Here is a 19,620-nt window from a genome sequence, read left to right as displayed (position 1 = left end):
AACCCAAAGGGTGCTCAACAATGCCTCCTTTTCATCCTGGAGAGAAGCGACCAGTGGGGTCCCACAGGGCTTTGTCCTGGCCCAGTGCTATATAACATCTTTATCAATGACTTGGAAGACAGAATTGGGGGGCATACTTATCAAATTTGCAGATGACACCAAATTAGAAGGAGTAGCTAATATTCCAGAGGACAGGATTAAAATTCAAAATGACCTGAATAGACTAGAAAGCTGGGTCAAAGCTAACAAAATGAACTTCAACAGGGAGAAATTTAAGGTACTGCACATAGGGCGGAAAAATGAAATGCACAGATATAGGATGGGGGGACACCTGGCTGAATGAGACTACATGTGAAAGGGATCTGGGAGTCCAAGTAGACCACAAATTGAACAGGAGTCAACAGTGTGATGCAGCAGCTAAAAAGGCTAATGCAACTTTAGGCTGCATCAATAAAAATACAGTGTCTAAATCAAGGGCAGTAATAGTTCCACTGTATTCTGCTTTGGTGTGCCCCACCTGGAATATTGTGTCCAGTTCTGGGCACCACAATTCAAAAAGGACATTGAGAAACGAGTGTGTCCAAAGGAAGGCGACTAAAATGGTGAAGGGTCTGGAAACCATGTCTTATGAGGAAAGACTTAGGGATCTGGGGATATTTAGCCTGGAGAAGAGAAGGTTAAGAGGTGATATGATAGCCCTGTTTAAATACTTCAAGGGGTGTCATATTGAGAAGGGAGCAAGCACCAGAGAACAGGACCCGGAACAATGGATGCAAGCTACAGGAAAAGAGATTCCAACTCAACATTAGGAGGAATGTTCTGACAGTAAGGGCTGTTCGACAGTGGAACACACTCCTTCAGAGTGTGGTGGAGTCTTCTTCCTTGGAGGTCTTTAAACAGGCTGGATAGCCATCTGTCAGGGATGCTTTGATGGAGCGTTCCTGCATGGCAGAGGGTTGGACTGGATGACCCTTGTGTTCTCTTCCAACTCTGCGATTCTGTGAAAGAGTTCAGGTTTTTTTCCCTTCAAATGCTGGCCTTTTTCCTTGGGAAGGACTTTAAAGCTGAAACAATGTATGGTATAAAAGGTTCTTATGGCGTGTTGTGGGAATACTGATTCCAGCTTTGTGCAAGTAGAAATATTTTTTCATTCATGAGATGACACTTTTTTGGATCAAATTCTTTAGTTATATATTTGAAATCCTTAGGTAGCTATAATGTCAAAATGAAAAAAATACAGTCGTCCCTTCTTATACACAGATTTTTTATACACGGATTCAAGCATACACGGTTTGAAAATGTTCCAAAAAAGTATAAATTTACCTTGATGTTCCATTTTTTATTAGGGACACCATTTTGCTATGTCATTATATTTAATGGGACTTGAGCATACACAGATTTTGTTATACACGGGGGACCTTGGAACCAAACCCCAGCGTATAACAAGGGTCCACTGTAACATTAGATGAAGCAGAACTATATGTTCAAGTGAAATTGTGTATAAAACTTTAAAATGGCTAGTCTTGAAATGAATTTTATGCTTCATCTGTGTCTTATATTTCATGTTATCTGTAAATTATATTGGAATTTTATTTTTCAGATGTTTTGCACTCACACCCATAGTTGTAGATAGAGTTCAGCTATTTTGATGTTGGACCATTACTAGATCTTGAAATATATATTTTTTCTTTTTGTGTTTTGTAGGTCACTTAGATATGGTTCGTTTCTTGCTTGAAGCTGGAGCTGATCAAGAGCACAAAACAGATGAGATGCACACAGCATTAATGGAAGCTTGCATGGTAAATGACCATTAAAATAAATTGTGTTCTAGTTGAAAAGAACTAAAGAATTTAAATACATTTAGTCTTTTCCTCTATTATCTTTGTTTAATGAAAACAGAAAAATTCTTAATTTATGATCATATTATCTTACTGCTTATTTTGATTTTTTTATTATTATTATTTTGAAAAACATTGTTCTATATTGTCTTGACATCTGTTTTCCCTAGAGTGATAGTACCTGAAGAGCCTTGTAAGGGAAGAAGAGTTAGCAACAGTTAAAATTTAACTGTAGTTGGCAAGAACCTGAGAAGATTGAAGAGTGTGTTTTTCTTACCTTGTCTAAAGATGGATGATCTGATGCTGCAGTTTAGCACTGATGCTACATTGTAGAGATGTGGAATCTTTTATCTTGTAGCATTTCAAGGTTGTATAGTGCACTTTATATGTGTACACATGTTACCTCATCAGTCTGTTTGCCCTCAAGCACACAGGCAGCTTGAAGCGCCTCTGACTGGTCCAGCCACAGATGCACCCTGAGTGACGCGATGGCCAGACATCATGGTCCCGAAGCTGGCTACTGCCGTGGTCCACAATGGACCTCTGGCAAGGAACACTTTTTTGCGCTCCTTTTGCGACTGGGTTTGAGCCACCTTAGGTGGCCACAATGCAACTTGGGCCCAGTATGCGGGTGTGCATCACTTGAATGCCACAAACCCAGGTTGGTCTGAAGCTGGCACTTTTAGCTTGTCTGTTTTGGGCCTGTGATACCCTGAATTAAATTAGCCAAAGAGTTGCAGTGTGGGACACAACCTTACCACCCTGGGTGTATTAGAATGCAGTGAACAGTTACAGGTTAATTTCTAGCTGCCTAGTTTGTAAGACATGTAAGGTTATTGTAGGGAAATTGAAGATACACATACTTATTTATGGTATACTTTATATCCCATATTTATGTATAAGTAACTCAAGGCAGCAAGGAAGACACTTTATAAAAACAATAATTGCACATTATAAAATGAAATTCGTAAAGAGCAAAATTTACTATGACTTGCATGAGGTAACATTAACCAGGACTTTTTGAAACAGTGTTTTCATTTTTTGCCTGAAAGCAGAACCTATTCAAGGAGGTTGCTGCAAGAACAGAGAGGGGACTCTGATACACATTCAGTGTATTTTTACACTTGGTTTTAAACACATTTTAAACAGAAGGACCAAGGTAGTATACAGCATGTTTCAAGTAGGTTTGTGTGGGAGGAAGCACTTGAGATATTCAACTCCCCGGCCACCTGGGCCTCTGAAGGTCATGGAAATAAATGGATAACCATTGAAATTGGGACAGAAGCAATGTAAGATTGTCTCATTTTGTAGACTTAAATAAAACAACAGTTACTATATTCTGGACCAGTTGATTGAAACCCCTTACAGAACAGCCCATTACAGTAGTTTGGTTGCTTAGTGATTGTACCTGGGGCCATGTCCTAGATCTTCTGGAAAATTAACAGACGTAGGAGGCTTATATAAAGCACCTCTCACTGCTAACATCACCTGGCCACTCTGGAATATTATGGAACTAAAGAGATGCAGATCTGTTGTTTCAGAGCAAATGTAAACTATCTAAAGTAGTTTGAATTATCTCTTTTTGTAGTAACATTACTAGCTCATCTTGATTTAGTGCTTTTCAGATACATGGATTTAAAAATTCACCCAAAAATATTAGTGTAGTCCATTGGATACTGGTCTTCAATGTTTTCTCAGATTATCCTATAGACCATGGTGAAAACAGGAGAAAATTCAAATAATGTAGAGAGCAAGGAGTGCTCAATGCTAAATTAAATTTCTGTTTTGAATTGACCCTGGATAGAATAAGATTATCAGCTGGTGGAAAAGATTAATGTAGAAGAAAATCCTCTCCAGGCAGCAGACAGCTCTGTTTCAGATATGGATAGGGCTGAAGCATCTGACCTTGTCCCCCTCGCCTTAACTCAAAAGCCAGGTTCTGAAAGCCTCTTCAGCGTTGATGAGCAAATGACAGAGATGGTTGTTTTAAATGAGGATGTCCAACTTGGCCCCAGTCCCTTACACTGGTTCCCTCCTGTTCAGGAAGGAGGCTCTCAAAGGCATCCTCACTGAGATTAAGTACAAGAAGAAGGCTATGCCTTCAGTGTCCAAGAATGTAAATGTTGGCGTGATTGTGCGACCACACTGAAGCTTTGCACCTGGATAGCCACTAAAGAAGTGACATGGAGCTGAGTACAAGCTGGAGAAGTCCTCCCACTCCCAGAAGCAGCAAACAAGACAACAAGCTGATATCTCTTAAGGAGGCTTTTACTTATCGTTCCAGTATTTACAAATCTCGTTCTCTCCGTCAAAGTCTCTCGCCATATACACATCACCAACTACCCACACTGAACACTGGGGCTCCTCCCTTATATACAACAACAACAACAACAACAAATTATATATAAATTTAATATAAAATATATAAAAGAAATAATGCACAATTAGTAAAACAAATCAGAAACAGAAACAAGGAAATCAAAATTGGTCTTTGCCATCCCTTAGATACATGTGCCATGCTCAGGCACTTTGTCCAGCCTCTTCCTGGTGTGTCACCTCTATACATGTCCCCTGTGCAGTATGGCTTTGCACTTTTCAGTCTTGTGGTGATGTCACATCTTGTGCTGACTCATCATGGCTTCCTTGTGACCTTTGATAACCCTGTCATCTTTGTTCCATATCTGTGCATTTTCCTTAGGATTCAAATCCTAACATTAAATGCCAGGGTAGACAATCTAAGCCTTTTCTCCCCACCCATTCCTTTCAGATGCAGTGGCTCAGTGGTAAAAACACTGACTTTGGCGATTGCAAGGTCCATATTCCATATTTGGACAATATCTTTTTCAAATGCCACACTGGTAGGTGTCCATCAGCCCCTTAAGACAACCCAATCCATCCTCCACAATTACAGGTTTGTGAACAACATACAAAAAAGTCACCTTGTTCCAATCCAAAAGCTGGTACATTTAAGAGCACTCATAGACACCAGGAAAGATAGCATCACACTATCTGCAGAGCAGATAGCAAAGATCAGAGAGGTGGCTCTCCTCGCTGGAGAAAGTAGCAGACCTGATGTCTCTTTATCACCTACTAAGACTCAAGGTCTCTTGCATTTATTTCATTACATGGGCAAGATTTCACTCCTGCCCCCTTCATTGGTTTCTGCACGCTTTCAGTGTCGAATAACAAAGAAACATAGCACCAGGATTCATCTCATCAGTAAGTCACTGTCCCTTTCCTGGTGGACAAACGGTGTCAGCCTCTTGAAGAGACATTGCAGGACCCTCCCAGAGAAATCCTCACCACCGATGGCAGCCTCTTGGGTTTAGAGGCCAATTTCAAGAACTGCTTGGCTAAGGGTCTGGAAGAGATCTGAACTCTCCCACACATCAATTTACTAGAGCTACAGGCCATCAAACTAGCAGTCTTCCACTTTCAACAGGCTCTCAAGGGAATGAGCAACAAAACTGCCAAATCTTACCTGCCTGGCAACTGAAAGGAGATTTTTATGTGTGGGCTGGTTATTCACATAAGATAGCAAATATACTTTTAGCCTCCTGGAGGAGTTCCACCAATAGAATGTATGAGACCACCAGGAAGGCTTTTCTCTTGTCAGTCATTGCTCCCCTCATAGCCAGCGTAAAGGAAATTTTAGAAGTTTTACAAGTGAGTTAGATTGCTGGTCTGAAACCTAACACACACAGGTGTCAGACTGCAGCCTTGGTGTCCACTGTATCACCCAGTCATGAGCGTACCCTCTCTTCTCATCCTCTTGTGAAAAGATATTTGAAAGGGACCTCCCACCTAAGCCCTAAGTTCATTACTTCCTATCTTGGGATCTTATTAAGGTCCTCATGGCTCTTACCTAGCCACCTTCTGAGAAATTAAAATGGGTTCCCCTTTGTATTCTCTCCATTAAGGTGCTTTTTCTAGTAGCTATTATTTCGGCAAGGATGGTCTCAGAACTAGCAGTGCTATCTATGGTCCCCTCTTGTTGGACGTTTGAAGCTCTGTCAGTTTCCCTTTGGTTTGATCCAGGTTCTTGCCAAAAGTTACTGTCACCACTCACAATCACTCATTTTAGCCTCCTTTTGGCCACATCCTGTCCATCCTTTAGAAAAATGATGGCATAAATTGGATGTCAGACAGACTCTCAAAATGTATATTAGATGCATCAGTCCTTTTAAGAGTTTGGAGGAACTTATCTGTCTACTTTTCTGGGATCGATGGTTTTTTCCATCAAAGCTTGCATCTTGGCCTATGAATCCTTCAGTCTTCCTAGACCACAGTATGTCACTGTTCACTCTGCCAGGTCAGTAGCTACTTCTGCAGCCTTCTCCATAAACACAATTGGAAGAAACTTGTAGAGCTGCCAACTGAGTCACTCTTTCCACCTTTACTAGACATTACAAATTAGATACATTTGCTTCAGCTCATGCATCCTTTAGCTGCAGGGTGCTCCAGTGCAGTGTTTCTCATTATTTTCTCTTGCTGTTGTCTCCCTAGGGATTGGTTAGGCTAGGGTAATTCCTTTTGCTGGATGGCTGCTTCTCTGTCGACTGCAAATGGCACATAGGGCGAGTTACTTTGAAAGTCTATTCTGGCAATAGAAGGAGTCATCCAATCCACCTTCTGGTGGCAACATTGTACTTTCTCTTTCTTATGGAGATCTCCTTTTTCCTGTTTTTTCTCAGCTTTGCAAAGAACTGAAGAGCAAGAGCTAGGGATAAGGATAAGGATGTTGAATCATGCAGTTTAATGTATGATCCCTTATTTTGCCTGGGTAGAACCTGGAATTAACCCTTTCTTACATGATATCTTGGTGACTTGGTGTATGCAGATATTTTGAGGCTACCAGACTGCTGCTCATTTTCCTTCTCTTACACAAATGGCGCAGATATTACTGAAAGCACAGGTTACTTTTTAAAAAAAGGTTTTCAAGAAGCCACCCTCATCCCTAATGTGACACAAAATGTAATGGCTCATAAATAATAAATAATCCCAGTGTAGTGATATACAGTAGAACAGAACATATACTTACACATGCAGAACTGTTACTTTCATTCAACTAGTTAGACAAAGGAGTCTGCTTCATCTTGTTTTGTCCTTTACATGATCGTCTGACAGTAAAACTGCCTCCATGGTGTAGTCTGGCAGGAACATATTTCAGGATTGCTTAAGAAGTCAAATGTACAGTGCTCCCTCGGGTTACGAAATTAATTCGTTCCGCGGCTAATTTCGTAACCCGAAAAACCTTCGTAAGCCGAATTGCCATAGGCGCTAATGGGGAAAAAAGCCGCGGCTCTGCCGCGGCTCCATTGAAAATAGCGCCGGCGTTTTTTTCGTAACCCGAAAAAACGTTCGTAACCCGAAACAATAAATCCCTATGGGATTTATTCGTATCCCGAAAAATTCGTAAGCTGGGTAATTCGTATCCCGAGGTACCACTGTAGTTGAATCTTGGAGATTCTTTCCCACCACCAGCCCCTAGTAAGATCCACATAAGTAGAGCTGTTTCTGCTTCTTAGATTGGGGCTTGGTTTCTTAAAGATGGATTCTGAATTCCCAAAATGAGGGAGACTAGGGGAAAATATGTTTTAAAATGTATCCTTTCCTTGAATTCCTGAAATGTCTCTGTGTGAGTTGAATTGATCTTAAATGGCTCTGAAAGATATAAGTGTATGCAATTATAATTGCTGAAATGGAGTTATGGCTCAGGGATTTGCAGTTTAAACAAAACATTGATCATAGTCTTTTCTGTGGACTGACAACTAATGTCTGGAAGATTGCAACATTCTAGGAACCAGAACTTTGAGTAACACTTCTTTAATAACTTTCCCTTCTCTTCTCTTTTCTTTTTTTAAAAGGATGGCCATGTGGAAGTAGCTCGTCTGTTGCTGGACAGTGGTGCTCAAGTGAACATGCCTGCGGATTCATTTGAATCTCCACTGACACTTGCTGCATGTGGTGGTCATGTGGAACTAGCAGCTCTGTTAATAGAAAGAGGAGCCAATCTTGAGGAAGTTAATGATGAAGGCTATACACCATTGATGGAAGCTGCTAGGGAAGGCCATGAGGAAATGGTTGCTTTATTACTAGCACAAGGTAAAAAAGCAAGTTTTCATTAACTACCTACAACCTTAATATTCTTGTTAATTGTCATTTTAGTACTAAACTTAAAGGCAAAATAGTTATGTAGTATGTTTGTTGCACTGAAGATATTTCCTGTGTCAATAGACAACCATGGTTTAGCATTGAGCCTAAATGAGTCTCACTTCTCCCATACATACATCCCTCTCCTTTCTTTTGCAGCTGTGAGTAGATCAGAAACTTCAGTTTCCATTTTAGATTAATTGTAGTTTAGTGGCTTGTCAAATCTGTAAACTGTGGTTGACCGTCACTGTGGTTACTAAAACAAGTGATCTTCATAAACTATTGCTTGAAGTTGGCTTGTTTTTGATCAGTTTGTCTGGACTGAGACATTGTGTCAAGCTGCAACTAATAAAAAATGGAAGCAAGAGCTGGAAAAGAAGCAAGGGACTATACTACTAATGGCTAGACTTGCAGAGAACATTGTGTAGCCGAATAAGCAGGTAGTATTTAGGCATTTTCATTTTGAACTTGGAATGCTTTAGAGTGTATTCCTTTAGTGAGGTGACAAGGTGTAAATAGGAAGTAAACATTTAATATTAGATGTTTGATTTCTTTCATCCCCCTCATAATAAAAATTTAAAAGAAGCAAATGCTTTCCCTTTATGTTGTATTTTGTTTTTAGAATAAAATACAAATGCACAAACTGCATAGATTATTAGGTATAGCCGTTGCTAATGATGTTGAAGGCAACAACCCAGTAAAGGTGCTAACAATTTAATTTCCTAGTATTTCTTTGTTCAACAGGTGCTAATATAAATGCACAGACAGAAGAGACACAAGAGACAGCTCTGACTCTAGCATGCTGTGGAGGATTTTCGGAAGTAGCTGACTTCCTCATTAAGGCAGGAGCTGACATAGAACTAGGATGTTCTACGCCTTTGATGGAAGCAGCACAAGAGGGTCACTTAGAATTGGTGAAATACTTACTAGCAGCTGGTATGTGTGTTTGTAGCTACTATTGAAAGTATTACAGAAGGTATATAATGTGAGACCATTATTGATTTGTTGGAAAAATATTACTGGTTGGATGTTATCTTAGTCATACTCTTAATATTAGAAAATAGATCACTGTAATCTATAGTATTTAAGCTGATGACAACTAAATTCTCACTGACTTAAGTGAATGTCCTTTAAACATTGGTAATTCTGGATTCAACCCAGGATCCAGATCTCTTCCCGTGGAGCAGGATTCAAATTACAGGAAAAGATATTCCACCTAAACATAAGGAAGAACTTCCTGATTATTATTATTATTATTATTATTATTATTATTATTATTATTAGTTTATACAGTGTGCCTGCCTCATACATGGGCTTGCCATCTGTGGACTCAGGCTCACGTGGACAGCAAGCCCCAGGCATTAAAATGGTGTGTGTGCCCACAGCTCACGCAAGCACATGGCCATAGCAAACAACGGGACTTGAGGTCACACGTTTTTTCCCATACATGAGTGGGGGGCAGAGTGGATCCCCCGCATATGCAAAGGGTCCACTGTATGGTGCCATCCATGTACACGACAATTTACAAACAGTATAAAACATTTATAAGTATTTCAATATAAAAATACTAAAATACAATGCAAAAAAGCCACACACAAACCTAAAATGCAGAATAAAACAACATAATTATAGTAAAAATATAAAACATTAATCTGAAATACCCAAAGTTTTAGAAAACAAAATTTTCAATTTAAAAATGTTGAGATTATTTATTTATTTATTTATATTCCCTGCCTTTCCCTGCAGATCAAGGCGGGATTACATCCGATAAAATAAATACAAAATACAAATACAAAGATACAATCAATAAAATACTGGCATTTGCATAACAATCATAGCAAACATGGCAGTCATAATCAAAGGAGTGCAACATTTTATTTAATAAGTCTCCTATACAAAGTCGGGTGAGTAAGCCCGCTGGAAGAGATCCGTCTTAAGTGCCTTCTTAAAAGCATCTAAGGTGGTAATAAGACGGATCTCTTCCAGTAGGTTTGATAGTAAGAGCTGTTTGGCAGTGGAATATCCTGCATCAGAGTGTGATGGAGTCTTCCTCCACACTCTGGTTTTTAAACAGAGACTGGATGGCCATCCATTGGGGGTGCTTTGATTGTGTCTTTCTACATGGCAAGGGGTTGGAATGGGTGGCCCTTGAGGTCTCTGTGATTCTATGATTCACCTTATTTTTATAGATAAAAATGATGGGGCTAGTTAGATAAAATGATCAGACTAGAAGCGTAATACCAGTTGGCAAGCAGACAGCATTGCTGTAAATGTGTTGGTATACCTTTACCATTTTTCAATCAAAATATTGTTGAAACAGTTATAAACATGTATTTAACACTGAAACAAGAAACATTTATAAAAAGTGACGAATGGAACACTTTGTCTTCTTGCCCTAATTCCTTAACTATTGTTGAGGAGTCTGAAAATAAGAACGTAGACTTTATTAACACATCTATGAGCAGCTTTGTACTAACTTTAGTTTATCACATTAGATGTTACAAGATAATAATCTGCAAAACAGTCACATGCTGGTTGATGCAACTGCTTAAAACATATTTTTACTCTTCAAATGGGAAGAAATATTTTCAAATAAAATGCTTGAATTTGAGTTAATTTGAAGGGAATGTGATTCTAGCAATGGCAATTTGTTGGCCTGCCTAGCATCAGTATTAGACTATGCTATATCATTTTAAATATCAAAAATATTTTATTTGCTTAATCCTCACAAGATTCCTTTGGCTGTATGTTTGAGTATTGCAAATGTACAGGATTGGAACCTGGCTTATAGTCCAATGCTAAGAACCAAAGGACCTTTCTATTCATTCTGGCGAGCTGTAAGTTAGCAACTTACATCTGTATAAGTCCCGTTTTGGATGGGGCAAAGAAGGATGTTAACATTTTTTTGCAATCTGTCCAAAACCTACCCATGCCTGGCATGGGGCACCTCTTTGCCTCTTATTAGTGAAGAAGTGAAGGGAGCTAATTCCGACCATGAAGATACAGTTAATCTGAGCTGCTGATGAAGAAAAAGACAGATGCATTCCATTTGAGAGTGTTCCCTCTTTTCTTCTCCACATGAGCAAACAGACCAACTGCTTCTCCATGGTCTGAATTACCTTCCTTTCCTTGCCTTCTTCACTATTAACTTCAGGAGCTTGAGAGCATACAAAACTGTGTATGCTGAGGTGCTACACACTATCTTGGCCTCTGTTCTCAGAGGACTGTTTTGGATCTGTCCTTGAATAGCAGCTTTTGTGCTAAATTGCAGGAACTTGAATTAATTTGATAGGCAATGGAATGATCTGCGCTAGCTTAAAATAAGTGTTTGTAATTTGACCAACATATTTTTAAAAAAGATTTCATGTGTCTTCCAGTTTAAGTGTCCTAGTTAGTTCTCATCTAGATCATGTCGGCACTTGACAAATGAAAAGTAAAGCAAGCAGTAACAAATCAAGTGTTAATTTGAAAGGTTTCTAAATATATTATGCAAATATTCTAATTTAACACTCTTCAACAGGAGCTAATGTCCATGCTACAACTGCAACAGGAGATACTGCCTTGACCTACGCCTGTGAAAATGGACACACTGATGTTGCAGATGTACTACTTCAAGCTGGTGCAGATTTAGTAAGACTTTAGTATATCTTTAAAGTGTTGAAGTTAATTGAGAATATTAAGTTGAGAGCGTATTGGCTGACTGAAAAGGTAATAATGCTTGATAAAGTTGAGGCTAGAAGGAAATGAGGAACACCATAGGTTTGATTCAGTGAAGAAGACAGTGGTCCTGAGTTTGCAGGATCTGAGCAAGACTGCTAATAACAGGAAATTTTGGAAGTCTGTCATTTATAGGATTGCCATATATTGAAGTTGACTTGACAGAAAGCAACAATTTTATTTGCTCTGAAACTTAATAAGAAAGATGTTAGGCAACCTATTCAGAGTAGATGGTGGGTGAATTGTATGAAAGTGATGTAAATATCTCAGCAGTGCAAATATAGATTAAAAAGATCCTGCTATACTTTGGTTCACTTACACAAGGTTCAGGTCATGTCAGCATTTTTAAAGCTTAGATTTCCTTTTTCTGTACATGCTGCTTGTGAACCTCTATAGTTTTGTCATCTGTCATATATAACTTTATAAGTTGTAACATTTGGCTTATAGATTGGCAGGAAGTAATACTAAAAATATGATAATACTGGGGGTTTTTTGGTTTTGTTTTTTGGCTGTAATATTGAACTCTTAATTCTTAACAGTTTGCCAAAGCATTGTTTTGTCTCAGCTTTGGTCCACTTGCCAGACAACCCCTCATCCTGTGTCCATTCTTTCTTGAGGCTATTAGACTAGTACACATGCCTCTTTTGATTTGTGGAACTCTGCACAGCTCTTCTCTTCATTGACTCTCTAAAGCCTAGCATTCAGTAGACTTGTTGGTAGGAGGCTTGAGCAACATGAGCAGTAGCTGCTGCTGCTGTATTTAAGTTAAGCTTGGTTTAAGAAAGCACACACACATATCTTAAACTCATGATGGCACCTCTAAATCCATCCCTTCTTGTTTTAGTAGCAGAGCACCAGATGATCTGTTGGTCGGTTTACTTATCTCCCAGTATGTATTCTTCATTATGTTTCTCATAATGTTCCTAAACAGGAACATGAATCTGAAGGTGGAAGAACGCCATTAATGAAAGCAGCAAGAGCGGGTCATCTCTGCACTGTACAATTTCTTATTAGTAAAGGTTAGTAGTGACATCAACTTTAGGACTGCTTAACAAATTGATGTCATGGGTATTTTGTGTAAATAATACATTGCTTTATAGTAAACATTATATTTGGCTATATCATCGAAGTTCTGTATTTGGTATATTTCTGAAATGAGTTTATTTTACTATTTTATAAGAATAAAACTTGGTTATGTAACCATTTTCTGGTTACCTTAAAGGACTTTTTATTTTCTCAGTGACAGGCTTTCCATGTTAAACAAATAAAATATGAGGATCAGGCAGAAGCTCTTTCTGAAATCAGGTGGCCTCTTACACACAATTTATTCCTTGAATCCAGTTTTGACTAATTGTAAAACTAATGAAAGTACATCTACATTTGCTATGTGTTTTTTTTTTAAAAAACTGTAGGTACAAGAAGTTTCTTTATCATCTGCTTACATTTCAGAATTATTATGCTTCTTTAAAAGACAACACTTTGAATCTGAATGTTAACTAAAGAGTTTCCTGCACAGAATTGGTTCTTTCAAAATTTCCCACAATTGTATCTTTTTGTTGATAGGTGCCAATGTTAACCGGGCTACTGCTAATAATGACCATACAGTGGTGTCACTGGCCTGCGCTGGGGGACATCTTGCTGTTGTTGAACTGCTACTAGCTCACGGTGCAGATCCCACTCATCGTCTTAAGGTACTTCAAGTAATTCAGTTTTTTCCATATACCTTTGTTAGTTGTTGTGACTAATGGTCTCTGGGAAGATGATAGCCGCTATCTCACCAGTTTTCCACTCCAGTCCTCTGGGGTTCAAATCCCTCCCCCCCACCCAGCTTGGCACCATCTATTCTTTGACAGCCACACACCTACTATCTGAAGTGTCCCAAACCTAAAGTGCTTTTCTCAACATTTGTAGTGTTTTTAATGTGTTTCTGAAATTACTTCAGACGGCTGCTTACTGAAACAAAGTAAGAAATGTATTTGCAAGTCAGGCTGAATACAGCCTCTCTTTTAGTGGATAGTGTTCACAATGGACACAGTGTATAAATACTTTATTGGTTACACATCTGGACAGTTTCTTTTGCTTGTCTTTGTAAATTTTTCTTTATAGCTTTATATAAGTTCCCTTACAAACTAAGTTCTCACAGGACCTTTATTAAACTTTTGCATGCTATAACCCTTCTGGTTATTTGTGACTACTTGTCACCAAACACTATGTCTCCTGCAGGACACTGCAACAATGTAATTAAGGACACTTATTCGTCCATTTCTTGGGTACCTAAACCCTTTCTAATTGCCCTCAAGCAGCCTAATCTAGCCTCAACAGTTCTTCACCCCTCAGGGCACACTAAACATCAACAACCTTCAAACCTGCTCCTCCCTCTTACATACTCACTCCTGGGAGCAGTCTCCACCATTTCCTGGCTTCACTCCCATTGGCTAGTGCCAAGGTTCTAACCTGCCTGTTGTCTCCACAGTCCCCAGGTCTCCTAATTATATTGATACTGTAATATAATATTAGGAATGTAGTTTGTATAACAGATAACAAGTGATTTCATGATATCTTCATCTGATGTGCATTTCAGGATGGGTCAACTATGCTGATTGAAGCTGCAAAGGGGGGTCACACAAATGTTGTTTCCTATTTATTGGATTACCCAAACAATGTTCTGTCAGTTCCAACTACAGACATGTCTCAGCTCACACCACCATCTCAGGATCAGTCTCAGGTAAGTTATAAAGATTTTACTAATAGAAGTGAAAAACAGTATTTCCTTTTTACAACTTTGAGATTAAGTATAAAATGTATGATTTAGTTGATTAAATGAGTTCAGATGACTGCTGACCATCAAAATGCACATGCTTCACCTTCTGCTTCCTTTCTCTGGATGGAACAGCCAGGCACTTGGACTGTTACTAGTTGCTATAAATACCCCCACATATTGCCTATTACAATTGTATCTTTGTGCACATTTTAATTAGAAGCAGCTTTGGGTGCCAGCATAGGCTGAAAACTGGGATATAATGACAAATACAAAAATAATGAATTCTTTGGAACCAACAGTGAAGACTTTGATACTATAATTTGTGGTTCATTAAAAATCACGCACACTGTATTGGCACATAGTTTTTATTGAATTATTCTATTACTTTGTTTCTGTCTGTAATTGTACCTGTTCAGTCTTTAAATCTTAGATTTAATGCTAAGAATGTCTGAAACTGTGGCCCAAATAAACTTGTTTGTAAGCAAGTACATTAGAAGTAATAGGTGTTGTAGCAAATCTAAAGTGTTCAAAAGTATAAAGATCTCAGTGAAAAGAGATAAATATATAACTTTCTTTGAAATCAAGATCTTAAAATGTCCTGGGTTTATATTGTTCCGTGTAGTAATACTGCGATGTTCAATAACTGTTTCACATGAAATATTCTTTAGCTCAGAGATAGCAATCTATATTCAAAGAACTGGTTAGTGAAAGAAGAAAATTAGTTACTGCTGCACCAGAGCTAGCTAAAGATTTTTCATTTTGCATTGTACAGTGTATTAAGGTTATGTCATCAGGATAAGAAAAAGGGAAAGCAAGCTATGAGATCTCACTATTCTCATAGAGCAATCTTCAGCTAGTTGGAAGGTGTTCCAGTGGACCAGAACCTTTCAGTCCAGCCACTGTAAAATTAAATTAAACCTGTGAACATTTGGAGCAGACTGTGTGTACCCTAAACACTTTGGATTAATTTGTACATTACACTTTAAAGTTTCTGACCTTTGTTTCTCTTCTCTGAGTTAATTTTGCAGGTTCCACGTGTACCAATGCATGCACTTGCCATGGTTGTACCTCCCCAGGAACCCGACAGAGCTCCTCAAGAGAATCCCCCTGCACTTTTAAGTCTCCCTAAAGGTTAGTATATAACTATTTTTAAATTATGTGGCATGTTAGCATCTTGAATTCACTGGGCACCTTAGGCATGGGGAAGTATTTGGGAAGTTATTTTCCATGATGTAGGATATAGAGGGGAATTATTGTATACTGACGAGGAGTCAAAGGGATACTTAAACTCCATCTCAGGAGTTGTTCTAGCCAGTCCAGTTACCACTTCCTAGTCAGTGTGCCATAGTATGAACTGCTTTTGAAAGTCTCTTCAAAGCTCTCTGCCTTGTTGCACAGGGGCTGCTCTTCATAAGAGCCAGCTTTGACCACTCTCTGTAGAACGTATTTCACTCTCTAAAATGTCTTTCACAATAAGAGCCCTGGTGGCACAGTAGTTAAAATGCCTGTACTGCAGCTACTCACTCACAAACCACAAGGTTGTGAGTTCAACACTAGCCAGGGGCTCAGGGTTGACTCAGCCTGGCATCTTTCCAAGGTCGCTAAAATGAGTACCCAGCGTGTTGGAAGCAGTTAGCTTACACATTGTAAACCGCTTAGGGAGTGATTAAGTGCACTGATAAGCTGTATAGAAATGTACTTACTATTGCTTGCTTGCCTTCGCTAATGTCTTTCTAAAATCTTCAATCACATTTAGTTAGCATAGTGAGAAATTGCCTGCAGTAAATAAAATGATATCCTAAACTGCAGTAAAATTTACAAGAATGGATTCTCTTGCAACTGTAGTAAAAATTGGTATGGCTTCAACAAGCAATGGTGATTTAATCATATTGGTAGTATCTGTTCATGCATTTCCTTAGTTGATTTTATGTATCTGTTATATTAAATGGCTTCTAGCTTAGATATCAGTCTTGCAAAACCTGTGATTTACCAAGCCAAACATGTTTTGTTTATAGCATATCCTTGGGGAAACTTGGTGCATAACTAAGCCTATATTACACCCACTATAAATGGCTGGTGGGTGGTATTTACCTTGGTAGACAGATGTTGTGCAGGCTTGTTTTGGGCACCCCCTCTCGCAGACTGAGTCCCAATATAATGGCCCAATTTGATTTGGATAATTCACATTTTTTTTTATTAAAAACTGTCCTAAGGCAGTAAATGTGATTAATCTTCATGTATATGTTGTCTTTGTTAAATAAAAGCTGAGAGTGAATTGGGCAAAGCTATTTTCAGAACAGATAGGACATGTAGAAATCAGTTTGCACAAGATAAATTAACAATATCTGCTGCTGCTTTATCCACATTTAGTGCAACAGTATGCTAGGTGCTGTGAAGAACATAGATGATAACATGTCCATGTTAGACTTTAGGAGCAGATGACTGTTGCTGTGATTACCTGGGAATATTTTCCGTGAGCATTTATGAAGAAAATCTGAGGTTTTCAATATATTTTAAAAACATGGAAGTTGCAGTATCATTCGCCTTGGTTTATATAGTGCTTTTCCTAAACACATTTTTGTCAACATAGCATGGTATTATCAGAGCAAAGTACTCTGCTCTAAATTTTGCAGTCATATATTCTTTCCATGTAAACAATGGATTCTGAGATTTAGAAACAGCAGTAATTTAATCTTATTTATCTAACTGATTTTACTAGACATAGAGCATACAGCGAATTATTTGGTGCCAAGGCCCGAAAGAGACAGGTGTAAAAAGCTGGCTTCCACGCAGCTTGGGCCTGTGATGTTTAGATGATGCATGCCCCCAACCCATGTGGAAACTGCACTGGGGTTGCTACCAGGCTACCTAAGGCAGCCCAAACCCAGCCCCATAAGGAGTGGATCTTTTCACCTCCTTGCTGTGGTCCATTTGGGACTACTGCATGTGGTCGCTGCAATCCCATGGTGTTCTGGGCGAGAGCAGCCTCTGGCTGGTCATTCCTGCCCGTCTGTTCTACCCAATAGTCCACTAATTTTTTTTTTAAATTTATCTCTCAATTGGATAGTTTTAATAGCCATGACATACATTTCTAAACATATTTTCAATCATGTGAGCTAGAAATTTAGGAAAAGACTAATATTTCTGCCCACCGCATTCTGCATTTTTATGTTTACACCTAGTGTGATCATTATTCTCTGATTGCCAATATCAGGGTTTAGAGATGGACATTTGATATTGAGACAACAATGATGGCAGATGAGGTGAGATTTAAATGAAGGGTTTCCTAGTACGGAACAGTTGAATCTAACAGAAGCAGAGTAGGGAATCTCCCCTTCCACCTCTGCTCCCTGTGCCTTGCAGATGCTTGCTCCTGTTCAGCAGGACCAGGAAGCCAGTTTTTACACAGCTGTAAGCATTGTTGAGAAGAGAGAGATTGGGGCAAAGGAATGAAGTCCCATCACACTGGTACTGCAGTGCCAGTGCCATATTGGACTTGGGGCTCTGTGGTAGTTTATTTTAGAAAAACTTTAAAAACAGCTGTCAGATACCCAGTATATATATATATATATATATAGAGAGAGAGAGAGAGAGAGAGAGAGAGTGCTCAGCTGCTACAGTGTATGCATCTTTCTAATTTTAATTGAATTCACTTTTTGGTCCTAACTGGAAAAGACCCATTCAATAATGGGGAACTTACATAAGTGTTTATATAATAAATGTTATTGTTATTTATTGTTTAACAAGGAATTTATTTAACAAGTTCAGCTGAATCATTTTGTTTACTCTAATTGGGACCAACTATTTAATTTAGTCAACTGTTTTTGTAGTAATAGAATTCTTGATTAAAGTTCCTAGTAGGTAAAATCTACTAATTGGTAAAACAGACGAAGCTGAAGCTATTTGCTATATCAAGGTATCAACAAATTGTACGCTGTGCCAAAGAAATTGACTGTTCTTAATAAAGCAAAATAGAGTGTGTGAATGTGCACCTTCAAGTCAGCTGACAACTTATGGTGACCCCATGGATTTCATAAGGTTATCTTAGGCAAAGAATATTTAGAGGTGGTTTTGCCAGTTCCTTCCTCTGAGTTATAGCCCACATGGTATTCATTAGTGGTCTCCCATCCAAGTACTAACCAAAGCTGATCCTGCTTAATTTCCAAGATCAAATAGGCTCTGGTGCCCATAAGGTGTTTAGGTCCTAAGGTAATATACTACACCTATTATTTATGCCCCTCAAAGTTCTCTAGAATAACTCTTGGTTTTGATGTCCTGAAAGAAAGGAAGAAGTATACCCTGGAAGGGAATTCCATTCCTTAGAAGTCAACCACTCCCCTGCAAAATATTCCTGGTATGCATAAGCTTAATATGACAGACATAACGTATGGTTGCTAATTTGGGCTGCATCTGCATTGCAGTTTGACATCACTTTAACTGCCATGCATAACAGAAAGGAAGTTAGTTAAAGTGAGGGTTAGACAATGTAATGTCAGGTCTGAAAATATTGCTTACTTGATTACTTAAATCTGAACAGAAACACAAATTGTTTACAAGATGATTGCAATGATTCTGTCATTTATTTACATAATCCCTTGGATTCCCTTAGTGTCTAGGGAAGTTTTAGACTATTGGGGCTATACTTCACATTTAAAAGACTAGAATGGCACAAAATTAGTGCAGTATGTGGATAAAACATAAAATCTGAAATTTTCTGGAATCATTACCACTCCAAAGATGAAGCTAGCTGTAGAAGGATACTGTTCTAGGTGAAGTCTCATGCATTTTGGAGCCTGTTTACTGGAGAATGTGAATTTTCTGCTGAAGCATACATTCTGAGATACCCACAAGCTCAGTTGTATTTTAGAAGAGCAGGTACTGCAGGCTGCATGAACTGACAGTAGACTGTGTTTCTTTGGAAGGTGGCTTAGCCAATCAGTTACTGAGGTAAAAGAGGTCTCTGAAGATACAGACTTTCTGTAGTGAGACTTTTTTATGAGTTTGTTTTGAGACGGAGTTATTTCGGAAGAATGATGATTGGGAGCATTATATAATGCTAGCTGGGTCTTCCACTGACATTCTGAACTACTGCAGTAGAAGGATGAAATCCGAAGAGGAAGTTCAAAAACAGCCTGGGAACATTTTCAATTT

At 38.7% G+C, this 19,620-nt stretch overlaps 1 protein-coding gene across 1 annotated transcript in view; it reads left to right on the top strand.

The window, feature by feature from the left end:
* Positions 1 to 19,620, top strand: part of LOC121927557 (ankyrin repeat and KH domain-containing protein 1-like) — an 86,160-nt gene that overhangs the window by 7,978 nt on the left and 58,562 nt on the right. Inside the window, 8 exon segments of the mRNA XM_042461250.1 lie at positions 1,705 to 1,799; positions 7,706 to 7,943; positions 8,736 to 8,927; positions 11,512 to 11,621; positions 12,640 to 12,727; positions 13,272 to 13,399; positions 14,290 to 14,433; positions 15,498 to 15,600. Coding sequence (XP_042317184.1) covers positions 1,705 to 1,799; positions 7,706 to 7,943; positions 8,736 to 8,927; positions 11,512 to 11,621; positions 12,640 to 12,727; positions 13,272 to 13,399; positions 14,290 to 14,433; positions 15,498 to 15,600 — 1,098 coding nt within the window.

The sequence above is a fragment of the Sceloporus undulatus genome, chromosome 4 (genome assembly GCF_019175285.1).
Source record: "Sceloporus undulatus isolate JIND9_A2432 ecotype Alabama chromosome 4, SceUnd_v1.1, whole genome shotgun sequence".
Lineage (NCBI taxonomy): Eukaryota > Metazoa > Chordata > Lepidosauria > Squamata > Phrynosomatidae > Sceloporus > Sceloporus undulatus.
This window is presented reverse-complemented; position numbering and strand designations above follow the sequence as displayed.